At 53.2% G+C, this 16176-nt stretch overlaps 2 protein-coding genes across 3 annotated transcripts; both read right to left on the bottom strand.

Moving 5' to 3' along the window:
• Positions 1 to 424: 424 nt before the first annotated feature.
• SPOUT1 (SPOUT domain containing methyltransferase 1) lies at positions 425 to 5320 on the bottom strand. Its single transcript, XM_058818083.1, has 12 exons — positions 5268 to 5320; positions 5114 to 5156; positions 4906 to 5025; positions 4462 to 4621; positions 3605 to 3694; positions 3447 to 3496; positions 3153 to 3283; positions 2677 to 2749; positions 2246 to 2344; positions 1542 to 1644; positions 1113 to 1260; positions 425 to 1032 (listed from the first exon to the last, which is right to left on the bottom strand). Exons 1-12 carry the CDS (start codon positions 5313 to 5315, stop codon positions 958 to 960), a joined length of 1140 nt encoding a protein of 379 aa, XP_058674066.1. The 5' UTR covers positions 5316 to 5320; the 3' UTR covers positions 425 to 957.
• A 700-nt stretch (positions 5321 to 6020) lies between these two features.
• KYAT1 (kynurenine aminotransferase 1) lies at positions 6021 to 16079 on the bottom strand. 2 transcript variants are annotated; one of them, XR_009275593.1, is made up of 15 exons: positions 15961 to 16079; positions 14340 to 14461; positions 12023 to 12081; positions 10943 to 11093; positions 10507 to 10656; positions 10074 to 10160; positions 9840 to 9968; positions 9459 to 9579; positions 8770 to 8846; positions 8453 to 8542; positions 7924 to 8110; positions 7647 to 7723; positions 7440 to 7526; positions 6907 to 7053; positions 6021 to 6328 (listed from the first exon to the last, which is right to left on the bottom strand). XR_009275593.1 is itself a non-coding variant. In XM_058818082.1 (14 exons), exons 2-14 carry the CDS (start codon positions 14421 to 14423, stop codon positions 6985 to 6987), a joined length of 1368 nt encoding a protein of 455 aa, XP_058674065.1. In that variant the 5' UTR covers positions 14424 to 14461; positions 15961 to 16079; the 3' UTR covers positions 6021 to 6984. The 2 variants fall into 2 exon arrangements, 1 of the variants encoding a protein (XP_058674065.1); XM_058818082.1 differs by having other exon boundaries at positions 6021 to 7053.
• Between the last annotated feature and the right edge of the window lie 97 nt (positions 16080 to 16176).

Here is a 16176-nt window from a genome sequence, read left to right as displayed (position 1 = left end):
GCTTCTTGGCATAAGTTCTGACTTTGTTTCAGTCTGAAGGCCACATCACTGCAGAGGCACTGCCTGGAATCCAGGCACACACCTGGATTTCACAGCAACTGATGTTCCATACAGCTTTATTCCCACCCTGGTGTCAGAGTTGCTGAGACCAAGTCTGCTGCCAGGCTTGTGCCAGCTGCTGGGAAACAGCAGCCAGCCCTTGGCTGGACCACACAGGCAGCAGGGCACAGACCTGGGCTCCCAGAGCAGTGAATGCCTGGCTGGGTGCTGTGGTGTGTCCAGAACCAGGCTCTGTGAGCCACCCGCACTCTCACAGCCCAGAGCTTGCTTAAACTGCTGATGAACAAGGTGAGAGACAGAGCTGCAAACACAGTTTATTGCAATGTTGAGAGTCCAGGGACAGAAAGCAAAGGGGGCTGAGGACACGGGGGTTTATAAGGGGGGAAAGGGATGGATCGTGGGTCAAGGGCCAATGGGAACTGAGTATAAATGGTGTAGAGGAGGGGCAGCCAACTGGGGAACCAATGAGGCAACAGGGGCAGGGCACTGCAATAAACCAGCACCAATAGGAGACAGGAGAACTTCTAGAGGGAGTCCATCTAAAGAAAAAAGGGCAGTTGGACTGGTGGACTGGGTGATATATATATATATATATATATATATAAAACCTGTGGCTTTAACATGAGCCTGCAAAAGCTTATGGGTGAGACCATTGTCTCACCCATAAGACCAGTGTATTCAAAGGAGTCTCTCTTTGATCTTGGTCACCTTTGCCCTTCCAGGGCTGAGGTGTTACAGCTCCAATGCTGGACCGGCCCTGGGTCTGCACAGCTGGGCAGCACTGCCAGCTCCAGTCACACTGTGCCTTGGACCCTCCAGGCTCCTGGAGTGACCAGCCCAGCACCCCACATTTGAAGAGCTGCCTCCCCAAGGGCAAGGTCAGTGGTTTCCCTTCCCTCAGGTGCCTTTGGGTGTCTTCACAGCCTCCTCAATGTGTGGTCTCAGCGCAGACAGAGAGATCAGCAGTGCCTCCTACAGCAGAGCCAGGGCAGTCAGAGCACAGCTGGGCCATGTGGCACTGCCCTGGGCACACCCAGCACCCCCAGCCCTACCTCAGTCCGGATGGTTCTGCTGCCTTGGCTGGGACACGTGTTCAGGTAGAAGTCAAACAAGACACTTGGGTCGGTGACCTCCAGGTTTGGGTCCACATCAACCCCAGCTTCCAAGCCCTCAAGGCCCCCAAAGACAACAAGGGCATGCCTGGGGAGAGCACAAGGACAGGGTGAGAGGACAGACTGTCCAAGTCTGCATCCAGGCTCCTGTGTGCTGCTGAAGCAGGGAGCCGTGGCTGTTGCTGATGGTACCCACTGCAGCTGCCTCCCCACCAGAGCCACACAGCATCTGGCCAATGTGACAGTCCCTGCTACCAACTGCAGAGAAAGAGGAAAAGAATTGGCCTTGTTCTGAGGTATTTCCCCTGCTCTGCTGCCTTCACCAGCCTCACTGGGAGTTCTGAGTGGGTCCAAGCAGGCAGGACAAACCTGAAGGAGGGCAGAGTGACCTGGTCCACGGAGCTGCCCCGCTCTGAGGTGCCAATGGAGAGATCATAACCTTCCTTGAATGGGCACTCGGAAAAGACAGCACCTGGAAAACAGAGTTTGGGATTACTGCTGCCATGTCCTCACCCATGTGCCTTCTGGACAGGCTAGAACACTCCATGGTTGAGTGGTGGCAGCAAGAGTTGCTTTCAGTGCCTAAAGTGCAGCTGGAGACAGAATGACTCCTCTTTCTCACATAATTCCCTTGCTGCAAGAGTCTCCCACATCCTTTTCACACTCAAAGCTCCAGACAGGTGCCAGGAACCACCCCCTAACAGCTTACAGTCTTCCTACAAGGTCCCATCAACCAGAAGATACAAAAATAATTTTCCAGGGCTCTTGAACTGAAATTTGATTGCTGGCTCTGATGTGAATGAGTGGGATGTAGTTATCATGGAAATAGAGAGGGGCATCAACTCATCTCTTGTCATTGGAGCAATGGTGAGTGGAAGTTACAGGGCACAGTCCTGGAGGGTGACTGGGTGGTTCATGTCTTGTTTCAGCCCTAAAATCTGACTGCCACATTGCTGCTGGCTGCACATGTAACGTGCAAGTCTCCTTTGGACAAGATTTCTAGGAAAGATGTGTGCAGCCAGTAGGCCTGGGACTGGTGTGGAAGCCCAGGCAGGGAATCTCCGGATACTCACTCAGGCAGGAGGCCAGGCGGACGCTGTAGCCCCAGTACAAGCCTGAAACTGCCCGGGGGTGCTGTGAGGACACCACGGTGCCTTTCCTCACTTTGGCCTCTGAAAGAAAGCAAAGAGGTTTAACAGCCTCTGATCTGGTGAGATTTGATCAGCCACAGCCATCATCCTCTCTTTTTCCACGATGTGAAAAAGTATTCTGGAAATTTGGTGAGCTCTGGAAAGCCTGTGAGTGTGTTTGGGCTGTTTACTGCTGAGAAGAAGAGCTGACAGTTCTTTCCAGTTATTGAGGCAGGCATGGTAAGGGTGTTATTAAATTTGTGTATGGAGTGAAGGGAACATGCAGAATTGTTGGGTACCTTCAAACCTGTCATACAGAAGGACCAGCTCCTGCAGGACTGAAGTTTACAGCTGCTCCTGGAGCCATGGATTACCTGGATTCTGGGGCTCCTTCAGGCGCACGGTGACTCGCAGACCAGGGTTCAGCTGTTTGTCAATCTGCACCTCCTGCAGTGACAGCCACCATCAGCACCAGACATTCTGGAAGGACTGGGGAAGGTGGGGAAGGAAGGAAGGGAATCCTTTGAGGAAGCGGGTGTCTATTCTGGCATGGAGCTGAGATGAGCTCTGTGTGTGGCTCAGGGCCTTTCTCATCAGTCTGAAGTTTATTTTGCTACTCAAAGGTTCAGCTGCAGCAGTAAAGCAATGATCTGCTGGAATACCTGGGGCCTGCTGGGGCTTGGGAAGCCACAAACATTATCAAGTCAGAAGGAACAAGACACCAACAGCCCTAAACCCCCCCCCCCAGCCAACTGCAGCCTTCAGAAACCCAGCAGCGCCCACCCTGCCTGCTGCAAACCTGCCAGAGAGACAAGGGAAGCTGTTTTGTATCTCTGGGTAATAGACACACCTTCCTCATGCCACAGTTCACAAAGGAGCCTCTGCCTGGCTTGGTGGGCCGGTCCAGCACGACGCCCTCCCGGTACTCCGAGTCCTCGTCCATCCGCATGTGGTGGGGGCTGTCCAGGGGGTTGAGCAGCCCTGGAACAGCACAGAGCAAAGAGGTGCTGGGGGAAACACAGCTGTAGGGGCAGGTGCTGCCCTGCTCCTTCCCTCTCAGGTCCAGTGCTGAATGGGGAAAAGTCCTGGCTGTCCCACACACAAGGAGCCAGAGCTCAGGAAGGAGAGACACAACTGCATTTACCTGCAAACTGCAGGTCCTCGTGTTTTGGAAAGAAGGATTTCCTCAAGTACCTGTCGCCAGAGAAAGGTGAAATCTGAAAAGGTATGTTTATGGCATCTGGATCTCAATTCTGGCCCTGTTCTGACTCAAAGCAAGAGAAAAGAGAAAAGCAAACTTACTGAGGGCACTCCAAGTACTGCAGGATCCGAGCCAGCTGGACACAAGCCTTGCCTTTCTTCCCAATTCCTTCAAAATCCCCCTCCACGCTCCTGAAAGTGAAAGCAAGCAGCTTGTTAACTCAGCATGAGATTGGTCAGGTCTCCAGAAGACCAAGCCTTGCTGCTTAACCTGACAACAGGAGCACATCCCTCCCCTCTAACCCTTGTAATAGGGCTGCTCCAGAGACAATCTTTTAACAAATCATCCTTGGAGCTCTCTCCAAGCCAAGTACCTTTTCCAGTTTTGTATTTTGATCTTTATGTATAAATGTGATGTGGCAGGATATCAGGAAGATGTATTGACAGATGTCCTGTCCCTCCACAGCAAGGTTTAAGGGTACAGGAGAACTCGGCCTCCTGTTGCTTTGTCAACCACATGTTGGGATAAATGATCTGATGTGGTAGGGCAGGTCAGTCAATATCTTTTCCCCTGGGGTATAGTGGTCCCTGTAATCCTGCCACTGGGGAGAGGTAGATGCAGTTCCTTCCAGGCCTCAGCTTAAGAGAAGAGTGAAGGAACAGAAAGCTGAGAGGAATATCATGCAGAGCAAGATGGCTCCTCCTTCAGAGAATCACAGAATGGCCTGGGTTGGAAGGGAACTTGACAGGAGGTAGAACAAGATGATCCTTTATGAGCAGGGATACCTTCAATTATCCCAGTTTGCTCCAAGCCCCATCCAAGCTGGCCTTGGACACCTCCAGGGACAGTGCAACCACAGCTTCTCTGGGACAGCTGTGCCAGGCCCTCACCACCCTCACAGGGAGGAACTCTATCCTGAAACCTAATCTAACATGCTCTCCTTCAGTGTGTGCCATACTTGACGTCCTCTCCGTGCTCGTCAAACACCACGATCTCGTCCACGCAGAAGATGGCGCAGGCGCGGGCGATCTGCCCGGCCAGGTACGAGCGCAGCGCCGGGGACTGCGCGTTGTTCAGGATGGAGCCGGGCAGGGCCACGCTCAGCGTGTGCGGCCGCCCTGCGGAGCAGAGACATAAGAGAGCATCGTATCTGCTGCTTTGGCTGTGCTGGGGGAAAAGCAGCTTCTGTTCCTTAGATTAATCACTGGTTTTCTCTTCAGAAGGATCTCTGCTGCAGTGGTTGCTGCACAGTGTTTGTGCCTGTTTGGGCATGTGGACTGATCCACATGGGATCTGTGAAGTAACACCCTTCCTAACGATAGCTAACACCGACTGCCTTTTAACAGCCAGGTTTTCTAGCACCTTCCACCCAGGTCTCCCCATTGGGTCACAGCAGCACCACCTCTGTCTTCCTTCTGCTCCTCCTGCGCCTGGGCTTCTTGTTCTGCCAGCTCTCGCATCCGCTGTTTGTCCAGTTTCTTCAATAGTTTAATCTCCTTCCATTTCTTCGTCTCTGCTTTCCCTGGGACGGAGAACAGCGCCTGGCGTTAAACACCGCGCCGTGACCGCTCCGAGCGGCCCCAGCCCCCGCGATACCCGGCCTTCCTTACTCTCCTGCTTCCAGCGCCGCCAGTCCACCTTCCTGTCCTCAACCTACGGGGGACAGCACGCGTTACCGCCGGGCTCCCCTCAGAGACGGACCCGGGGAACGCCCCGGGCTCCCCTCAGGGTGCGGGCTGGACCCGGGCCCCCCTCAGCGCCCACCTGCGCGCCCCGGGGCCGCTTCCCCACGCCGCTCTCCGTGTCCGCCATCTTCCCCGCGCTGCCGGCCACGCCCCGCGCTGCTGATTGGCCAGAGGACGCAGGCTCCGCCCATGGAGGGGAGGAGCCAGAAACCACGTGGTTGGTGTTTGAGCGGCCCGCGCGGCGGCGGAGCTAAGCAGGGTCGGGCGCGTTCCGCGGGAGGATGGGTGACCCCAGGCACAGCCCCCGGCGCTGAGGAATATCACAATTCCCACGTGGGAGTGTGCGTAAAATCTGTGTGCTCGCGTCTGCGAGTCTCTGCACGAGCCCTGCGTGTGTTCTAGACCATATGTGGATGCACCCTGCCCTTTGCAGGTTGTGTCATGGCCTAGGTAAGAGCCCAGGCATGTGGAGGTGTTGTAATTAATCTTCACATCAACAATCTAATTGCACGGTTCTTTCTCTGTTTCAGCGACTGTGACTCTCCCCATGTTTGGTACTTACATGGGTGCATCAGCAGCACCCTCACACACACAGGTGAGAGGGGACACCAGGAAGGGCAGGTGGCTCTTTGCCTCCTTCCCTCTCTCCCTCCCTCCTGCTGTTCCGTGCAGCTCTGCTCCAAGGGGATTGGCATCACCAGCTGCAGCCCAATACAGAAATCCTGCAGAGCTCTCCCCACCAGCCTGAGGGGGACAAGCAGCCACCATCACAGGAGCCAGCACAGATGAGGCAGCTCTCAAGGAGAGCCCTGCAGTCATTACAGAGACACTCTTCCATGACTGCAGTAATTCCACTTTAATAATTTAACTGCTACAAACACTCATTGCACAGTCTGCTGCACACAACTCCCAGGTGGTTGATGATGATGTTTTACACTCTTACCCAGGCTGAAATCGACACTGATGCAAGAATTTCCCCTCCAGAATTGCTCATGGTACCCGACCAGCTCACTGGGTGGGAGGTTGTGGTGGCCACCAGCAGTAGGAGCAGCCAAGGCCATTGGGCCCATCCTCCCCTGTGTGCACTTGTCAAAGGCCAGAAAAGGTTTTGCTCTGCAGCCTGGACGATGCTGCCCAGCCCTGAGAAAGTGCCAGGAGTAATTTGGAAGGTTTGACAATAGCCAGGCTACTGGTGAAAGCCTGTTTCCTGAGAGAAACCAATTGTGTGGTCATTTTCCCCAGAGATGCAAAGAAAAAAATAGTGGGAAAATAGTTTATGATGGGAAATGTCATTTCACTGGGTTTGTAATCATCAGGATCATAGGAGTCACTCTACTGCTGGCTGGTAATGCTGTCTAATCCTGTGGGAACATGGGTGCTGGTGGAAATGCTGCCCTGAGTGGGGATGTGAAGCAAGACAAGCCACACTAACCCTCCAGCACAGCCTTAAAGGTAAGTCCTGAAACACTTTTTCAGAATTTGATGATGAGACAGAGCCCAGGAGCTATCCCCACCCTGTGTGTTGCTGGATGCATCCCAGAACTGATTAGCAAAGTTTCCACATGTAAGAAATGTCAAATGCTGTCAGTGCACACAAAGTCTCACTTCTTGAAATCATTTCACAGTGACTGAAAATGTCCCCCAGGCCCTGGGCCTGGAAAAACTTAACCATTTGTCTGTCAGAAAATGTTGTTGAAAGCACTGAAGTAAGAACATACCAAAGTTTGTAGACAAGTGAAGAAGAACAGCAGTAGGGGCAGATGAGGACCAAGGAGAGCCTGGCTCTCTCAGTGTATTCAGGAGCTGGTTTTCTCCTGTTTCCATTTTTGCAATATGTCACTTGCTGCCTTCAGTGTAGCTTCCTCCTAAAAAATACCACAGATTTGGTCAGTGGCTCCCAGCCAAATCCTATTCCCCCTCACTGCAGCCATTGTTGATACAAAAATCCTGTTCTCATTCTGGAGCATTGCAGGTTCAGTATGAGACAGGCACAGCTAAAGCAGCACCTAGAGAGTCCCTTCCTTGGCCAAGAAATGTAGGATGCTGATAGGACCAAGTTTAGGATGGCCCTGGCACATCTGCTGCCCCCAGCTCAGCTCATGTGTCTGCAGGAGAGGTTGCTCCAGCTGGGATGTCATGGTGGGGCTCCAATGCCCGAGCCATCCTGCATTTCCTCTTGGCATTTCTCTCATTAAACCAGCCCTGATTATTGCTCCCAACCTTGCCTTCCTCAGTGCTGTCCACATCTCACCTTTGCAAAGCAGAACCGGATGAAATTGCTGTAGTTGTTCTTGTGGGCCTCGCTGTAGAAAGCGGAGAGCGGGATGGCAGCAAGGCCCTGGGCAGAGGGAGCACACAGAGCTGAGGGTGCTGCTCTGGGGCTGTGCCCCAGCCCTGAGCTTGGGGGGGCACAAGCCCACCCAGGGTAAAGGCAGCAGGAAGGGCCAGACCCTTTTACCTTGTTCTTGACCATCCACTTTGCAAATCTGGAGTCGTAGGGCTCATCTGAGTTGGGGACATCGGGGACATCAGATTCTGCAGGAGAAGCACAGCAGGACAGAGGCTGGGGCAGCTGCCAGGTGCCTCAGCTGATCCCCAAGCCCACGTCCTTGCAGCTGGGATGAGGAACGTGCAGCCCAACCCTGCTTTGATGATGGTTTATGCAGGTTCCTGTCCCTGCCAGCAGCACCACGCCCCACACCCAGCCCACCTGGGCAGGACTGCAGGTGACTCACTGAACGGGGAGATGTCTGCCACCAGGTAGTAGGTGCCCTCTGGGATGATGGGTTTCATGCCCACCCCATCCAGGCTCTGAACCAGCCAGTCTCTCTTCTGCTGCAGCTCCTTGGGCAGCTGGACAAAGTAGCTCTCTGGTTTTCCATAGAGCGTGAGCTCCCTCTGGAAACCCTGAGCCACGGCCTCCTGTAAGGAGAGAGGAGCCAGTGCCCAATGGAAGATGGTCAGGGCTTCCTTGGGAACTGAAGTTCCTGCAATTCACAGGTGATTAGGGAGCTCTCTGCCTCCAGCCCCTCTGAACTGCGGCTTAGATTTGTCAATGCAAGATAAGGAATATAACCCAGGCAGGCTGGACTCTCCCCTTTCTCCCAGACACTGAACAACATTAGGGAGAAAGGAAGGAGCCTCTCTAGAGCACCACAAATCACTTGTGTGTGCTTTTCAGGTCAGCTGTGGGCAAGAGACCATCTCTTACCCCTGCTCCGAGGGCTTGGGCATTGCAGGGCCAGGCTCAGGGAGCTGCCTTACCTGGGCAATGGTGGCACAGTGGTACACGGAGTTCTGGTGCACAGTACGGAGGTGCTGCAGCAGCCTGTCAGGGCCCACAACCCAGCCCACCTGCAGCCAGGAGAGGAGGAGGCAGATGGTGAGTCTGGCTGCCTGCTCAGGCTCCCCTTTCTGTGCCTGTGCTGGTTTCATTGTATGTTACAGACAGAAATTTCATGGAGCGCCTCTGGTACTTTGACCCTGAGGCTCAAAGCTGAGCGTGGGCAGTGTCCCCAGTGCTGTGCTGTGGCAAAGGGACAGGGATGGGGACACAAGGAGGTGCCACATGGGATATTCACCTTCCATCCTGTGGCACTGAAGGTCTTCCCAGCACTGCCGATGATCACCGTGCGCTCCCACATCCCCTGCAGGCTGGCTGGCAATGGAAGGAGAGAATGGCAGAGCTCAGCATGCTCCTCTGGGCTGAGCCCTCTGTCACCATAATCCACGGTGATCTTTAGTGTTCACTGCACCTCTTTCACCTGGATGAGCCTCAAAGCACATCCCAAACAGGCAGCCAGGTTTCTCAAGAGCAACTCCTTTTAATTAAGCATTTTCACAGGCATGTACCCAGCCCCAGGGGCTCTCAGAGATGCCAAGCACCATCACCCTGCATCGAGGTGATGGCATGTTACTCCAACTGGAAGAACAGGCTGAAACTGTGTTGAAATGGATTTCCTGGGAACTAGAGACATTCAGAAAACTGTGGCTTTACAAAGCATGGGAAAAAATCAGTTTCACTGGAGCCAAGCAGCTTTTTGTTCTAGATCTCCCCTCTGGCTCTGAAGTCAGAGCTTCTGTTTAGGGCCTGGTTTGGAGGCTGAGACTGAAGTGCAGCAAAATCCTTCCAGTGGGAGATTCATGCCTAGTAGAGCTGTGCATGCAGGCAGCTCCTGGGATTTCCAGGGGCCGAGTGCAGTGCCCATTCCTGGCCCTGCGGCCCCGCCCAGCCCAGCCCGGCCTTGCCCAGCCCGGCCCTGCCCCGTACCGATGCGGATGTGCTGCTTCCCGTCGTAGACCAGCCACTCGTACACCTCGTCGCTGATGCAGAGCACGTCGTGCTTCACACACAGCTCTGCAATCAGCCCCAGCTCCCCGCGGCTGAACACCTGCAGCAGAGGCACAGCAGAAGCTCCTGCCTGTCCCTGCAGGTTGTTGAGTGTCCTCCTGGCCCCATCTCCCATGCCAGGGAGGGGCAGGAGCTGCTGCAGTGATCTAACAGTTGTCTTTAAGCCTTAAGACAAGGCTTTAAACCACCAGGAGACTGAACACAGCATGTGGTGCTCCCACAGCACCCACATCCCCTGTGTGCAGGGCAGGCTGAGGCACCCCAGCAGCCTCCAGGGCCCAGCAGGGGCAGCAGTGTTACCTTGCCCAGAGGGTTGTTGGGCGAGTTCAGGACGATGGCTTTTGTCCGTTCACTGAATTTAGAAGCCAGTTCAGCTGGGTCCAGCTGCCAGTCTGCACTAGACATCAATTTTCCATCTTTTGGAGGATTCTAGAGAGAACATGGCAATCGTGGTTTGCTTTGCTACCTCTGCACCTTGTTTACCACTCACCTCTTTGCTGACTGCTGTGACTCTTCCCTTCTCCAGCCACTCACCGGTCTCAGAGGCACAAACACAGGTGTCCCACCAGCCATTTTCACCATTGGCTCATAGCAGTCAAAGAATGGTTCAATGATTATCACCTGGAAGAAAGGGACATGTCAGCACCCTCCTGGTCCTGCTCAGACCTTCCCTGAGGAGCGCAGAGAGCAATGGGAGGGACAGGATAATTTAATCCCTAATTGCTACTGTAATGGAGAACCTGCATTGCCTCTGGGGAGTGTCAGGAAGGACACCACCACTCAGGACAAAAAGGGTTATTTTGCTTTATGCAGAAATGAGACAGTGCCCTGTAGCAAGTAATTTCTTCCTTTGGAAGCTCAAGTATGGCAGAATGGGGATAATAAAACTGGTTTTGCTTTGGAAAAGGACAATGAAAACCAGCCTGGGGGAAGGCTGCCAGTGCTACAAGCCCTTATCTTGGGTTACCTCATCACCTTCATCCACTAAAGCCTGGAAGCAGCAGAACAGGGCCTGGTATGCCCCCACAGTCACCATCACATTGGTCATGGGATCCAGCTCTCGTCCAAGCAGCTTCTCGAAAAACTGGGCCAGGACCTTCACCAGAGGTGGGTGGCCCTGTAGGGTGAGAGGAGGGTGGGAATTGGGTTGCAGAAGATTCCTAAACCAAGGATGAACCCTTGGAAGGGGACTGGGAAGCCAAGAGCCCTGTGAGATCTTCCAGCCTGGCTGCTTCAAACATCCCAGTAAAGCAGGGAGCTACTGGGAACGGTGGGTATGGATCAAGGCTGGATGTGTGTTTTGCCTCGTGTTTTTTGTCTTTATTGCTGCCTGGTGAGCTCTGAAGCAGCCAGGGCTGGTGGGGACTGAGGGGGTGGTGCTGGCAGGGAGATGTGTCACTCACAAAGGCACGGGTGTACTGGTGCAGCATGTGGTTCCCCCCGCTGAGGGCTCTCATCAGTGCCTCTCTCAGAAATTCTGGTGCAGGGAAGTCAGGGAAGCCTTGGCCCAGGTTCACCTTGGAGTAGGTGGTAGCCAGTTTTACAAACTCCACCCTGGAGAGAAGGGAAACAAAAGCACTTTCAGAGGGTGGGAGCAGTGTGCTGGCACTGGGTCTGCTCACAGCATCCCTTAGGAAGGAGTGGGGTTGGTGTCCCTCCTGCAGAGCCATCCTGCTGCTCACAGGCAGGCAGGACCCAGCACAGGTCACTTCAGACCTGCTGCAATTAAACCAAGGATGATGAACTGTTGCACTGGGGGAACTGTTTTAATTCATTCTCCCAGCAAACAGCTCCTGGGGTCAGTGTGTGGTCACAGCTGAAAGCCTGTGGTGTTTCAGATCACACTGGACTGACCAGGAGGGGATTTGGAGATTTTCAAGCTCATACCAGCTCTGCAATATTTAGCACCTAGACATTGTGAAGGCCTCTGCAGAGGGCAAGGTGGGCTGAACTCGCTGCTCATCTCAAACCAAACAAGAGCCAGCTCACTGGCAGTTTGTAGCTTGAGCCCAGACACAGCAGGGCCTTGGGGAAGGACCATTTGAATCTCTTCTTCCAGCACACAACTTTCCCAATGCCACATTGTGCCTGGCAGGATGGGAATGGCATTTTCAGCAGCCCTTGCCCTGCCTCTCTGCTTGTGGTGCCCCAGGGTGAGCTTGGAGCAGGTGCCAGGCTGCAGCCAGTGTGCAGCAAACACTTGGCTCAGGTTTGGGTGGATGGGTCAGAGGGAGGGCAGTGCTTCTGCCTGCCCAGTGGTGCAAAAAACCTGATACATGCTGAAGTGAGAGCTGCAGGTACAGCACTGACTCATGGTAAAGTCTTCTGGGACAAACTTGCTCTCATGTGCTTCCTGAACACGTGCAAAGCAGCTGAGGGAAACTTCTGCTCTGTGCTGGGTGGCTGCTGTGGTTTCAATATGGTTTTAGGATGCTTAAAACCACATCTACCACCTGGGTAAACCAGATATTCTTTTAACTCACCAGATATTTTTATCTATTCCCTCCAGCCTCCGAGCTTGCACTGGCCTTGACATTTTTGCCTGCAGAGAGTGAAAAATAAAGTGAGTTTGAAGCTTTTAAATGAGGCCACAAAGGGGCTGTGGCCTCTCCAGGGAAGTTTTTTCCCACCAGAAGGTGTGCCCTTAGTATTGCTTCATGGGCTGCTCCTGACTGATCTTGGAGCAGTAATAACTGTTGCAGTGGTTTCTGCTTTCACTTACAAGTTTCAACAAGAATTGGGAAAATAGATGAACAAGAGAAGCTTTTGTACACTCACTGGGGAGGTGGCAATGCCTTAAACCTCATTCCCTGTTTGGATTAGTCATGGGGTCAAGCTCATCCAGGCTGCAACAGCCAGGCCAAGGACCCCAGACCTCAGGCTTTTACCTTCCACAACCTCTCCATCTTCATGGAAGGACCTCCTTACTCTACAAGCCATGAAATATCCCCTTTTCCTAGAAGAACAAACTATTTTATTCTACGCTGCTCTGTGAAATAGCAGAAGTAGATACTCTTCTGTCCTGATGAAGTGCTTGGTGAGGGGGCTTGCTCTAAATCCTACAAAATGTGTAGTTTTCTATTTAAAGTTCATGTCAAACCCAAGCAGTAACTAAGTACAGGCAAGAGAGAGCAGAGCACAGAGGTCAGTGAGGTACAGACACACTGAGGTACCAAGCTGTGGCTGGTTTGAAATTTCCATGTACATCATGGCTCAGGGGAGTGGAAAGAAAGACAGCAGGAAGCACTGAAAGCAAAACCCTCCTTCCAGATGGATAAGCACACTGGGAGAAAGTTAGATGTGCTTTATGGGGAATTCATCATGAGGATGATGAAAAGCAGCAGAGACAGAATTTAGTAACTCAGCAGTGCAGGGAAAAGGCACCAGACAAGGAAGGGGCTGGAAACTGGAGACAAATGATGCTCAGTGCACCAGAAAGAGCCAGTGTGGGGGCAGGAGGAGGGCAGCCCTGAAGCAATGAGTCCAGAAAGCCATTGTCACCACAGCAAATAAAATACATTTGGACTGGCACAAGGAAGGCATGTGAAAGCAGCTGAGGTGAGGGGATGTGCAGGGGTTTGTGCTCTGCCATGCCGGGACAGTGAGGGGGACACTGGGTCAGCCTCCTCCCAACACTCAGCTGCACAGGACTTACCTGCTCCCCTCTGCTGTTTCCAGCACTGCTCCAGAATTTGGGCTGTGCCCCAAGGATATTTTGTGCTGAGGTCCTTGGATTTTTATACAGCTTCAGCCCTTACTGGAGATCTTTGCAAACACCCAGCTGAGGAGCTCTGTGTTTCAGAGGGCACCAGGTGGACTCTGCTCCACCCTGGTACCAGGCAGGCAGCCAATGACAAGAAGTCATTGAATCCATGGCAGCTTCTCTCCTCTCCTCTCCTCTCCTCTCCTCTCCTCTCCTCTCCTCTCCTCTCCTCTCCTCTCCTCTCCTCTCCTCTCCTCTCCTCTCCTCTCCTCTCCTCTCCTCTCCTCTCCCTCAGCTCTGCTCCTTCTGCACAAGCTCGTGGCTGTTACAGTCACAAGAACTGGTGCCTGAGATTGATTTGGGTGGGAGCAGAAGGATTTATGGCTTGGGAAGTAAAAGATAGCTGGAGGTAAAATATTAACAGCTCCAATGCTGTTCTTGCAAAGTGGGGCTGCTGAAGGCCACAGGTCAGAGAACTTAAAAGATGGCCAAGTGTGATGGGGATCAGAGGGAAGAAGGTTCCTTAAGCCTTGAAATTCCCAGTTCTGAGGAAAGGCCTTGTTTGCTTTAGGACCAGAAATAACAAATGCTTTTTTCCTGATATCCCCTCCATCCCATCCTATCCCAGCCTGTGTGTGATGCTGCCACAGAGAGCAACACAGGCTCAGGACCATGCAGCCCTTAAATCTGTTCCAGCCTGTTCTGTCCCCAGACAGAAGGGGCAGTTTGCCTGGCAGCCACACAGGAGAGCTGGGTGCCAGTGCAGAAGACTTGGCATCCATGATCTTCCACCACTGACTCTCTGCTGTGTGTGACTGCCTTGCTCTGCATGTTGAGATCTCTGAGTGGGATGCTGATATTTTCCAAGTACTTTGCAAGCCAAGAGGTTCTCTGTGGTAGAGACCATCAGAAGAAGCAACCCCAGAACTCCTCTATGAAGGATATCCCCTTACTTATGAGGATCCTTTAAATGCTCCCTGGAAATAAGCAGATACAGAGGAAATTGCACCAGAGTGGCTTTTCCCAATGTGCTCTGTCTGCTCTGAGCTGCCCTGGGCAGGCTGCCAGGCAGGAACATGCCACTGGGCATTCCATACCTCTCTGGAGCACGAGCTGTGTCCAGCACTGATGTTCCTCTCCAGCAAGAAGTGGCGCAGGGACGGTCCCGCTCTCCTGAGCATGCCACAGCTCTGGCTCTCTCACTCCTGCAGGCACACACCTGCAATTCCCAGACAAAGGACAGGGCTGAGACAATTGCTGCACAGGGTTAAAGCACACCTGTGCCTGGGATCAGACAGGCCCAGACCCAAAGCAGAGGTTGTTCTGCCACAGAGAGGAAAAGGCAAAGCGAGCTGCTTTGTGTCATCACTGCAATGTCCCCAGTGCTGGGGCTGTACTTTGTGCCTGTGACACACAGGATCAGGATCACAAGGGCAACCATGACTTCTGCCTCCTCTCTTCCAGTCCAGGCTTCCCCTGTTCTCCTCTGCACCAATGGGAGTGGTAGGGACACAGTGAGAGGGCATCCTCCCATCCAGTGTCACTGAGCCCAGGTAACTCTCGCCTCTGCCCTTCCTCCCTTGCAACACTTTCACCTTCCTGACCCATCAGAGAATCTCTGGCCTCGCAGCTGCTGCAGCTCTGGTTTAGTCACAAGTTTTATTCTAATTAACAGGAAAAAAACACCTTCTATCTCTAAAGTGATTTTGGTGAATATCTTTCCTTCAAGGCCCCAAACAAATTGATTTCTGTGTGTAAAATGCAGCCTGTTCCTTCACCTCAGGTTTCTTCGACTATCCTACAGCATTACTTAAACATGCAATATTTAAGCTAAAATAAGTGAATGTTTTGTTAGGTACTTGAGATAAAAGCAATGAGGCTGGAGGATGTATGCACCTTTATTATGATCAGCCATGAATTAATTTACTCATCTGCCAAAAAATTAATTAAAACAGATTTTAAGCTGACCAGCCTACAGGTAAGCTCTCAATACGGGCACTTTCCATCCTTACATGCAGGATGTGAGTCCCCAGTGTCTGCATTTTTTGTTATTTCTAAAAAAAAGTGTGAAGCAGATGCCAGCTGAGACCAGTGGGGTTTCACGTCTGTTTGCCAAGTGGGAAAAAAATAGCACAGTTTATGGAAAAATTGGAAGCCAGAGCATCATATTGCTTATGACTGTAAAATCTCCACCTTGTGCTTGCATGACACTGAAATGTGGGGGGACACTGCTTTGGGGTGCAAAGCAAAGGAGTCCTGGAATGAGGAGACCTACCCTTCAGGGGACAGAATCAAAGTGCGGCTGTAAAAAAGGCTTTATCAGATAGCAGCAAACACAGAGCTGTGTAAGAGCTGTGCGCTGGACTGAGGGCAGCACCCGGGTCACCACCGCTGACTCTGGGAGGGTGCACTGGGCTGAGCAGAGGATTCGGGAGGTGACAGCCGGGAAGGTCACCTCGGGGACTGGTCACTCACCACCTCCAGCCCGCGGGTCCCAGCCGCCTCCTCCATCCCGGTGCTCCTCGATCCCCCCCTTGGCAGCTCAGGGGAGCACCCGGGAGGCTTTGGGGACACGGCTGACCCTGGATGTGCCCCAGGAGGAGCACAGCACCAAGGCGAGTGCAGGGCTAGAGCAGCAGCCGCAGCAGCGCCAGCAGGAGCTGACACTGAGGGACAAAGCAGCTGCCAGAGGGACAGCGGGGACAAAAAACAACTTACATCGAGCTGGGCTGCACTGCTTTAGGCGGCAAAGGCTGGCACAGCCGCCGAGGCTGCCCTGGCACACATTCTGCCTTCTCCTCTGCTCCTAAGGCTTCATCTGCCGCTGGGACTTCCTGGGAGGAGCCGCTGAGGCCGCAGGAAGGCGGGAGTGGAGCTGCAGCCCTGGCGGGGAAAAGCGTTCTGAGGGCTCTGCGCTCTGAGGGGTTCGGCTCC

Source organism: Ammospiza caudacuta, chromosome 21, assembly GCF_027887145.1.
Source record: "Ammospiza caudacuta isolate bAmmCau1 chromosome 21, bAmmCau1.pri, whole genome shotgun sequence".
Taxonomy (NCBI): Eukaryota; Metazoa; Chordata; class Aves; order Passeriformes; family Passerellidae; genus Ammospiza; species Ammospiza caudacuta.
This window is presented reverse-complemented; position numbering and strand designations above follow the sequence as displayed.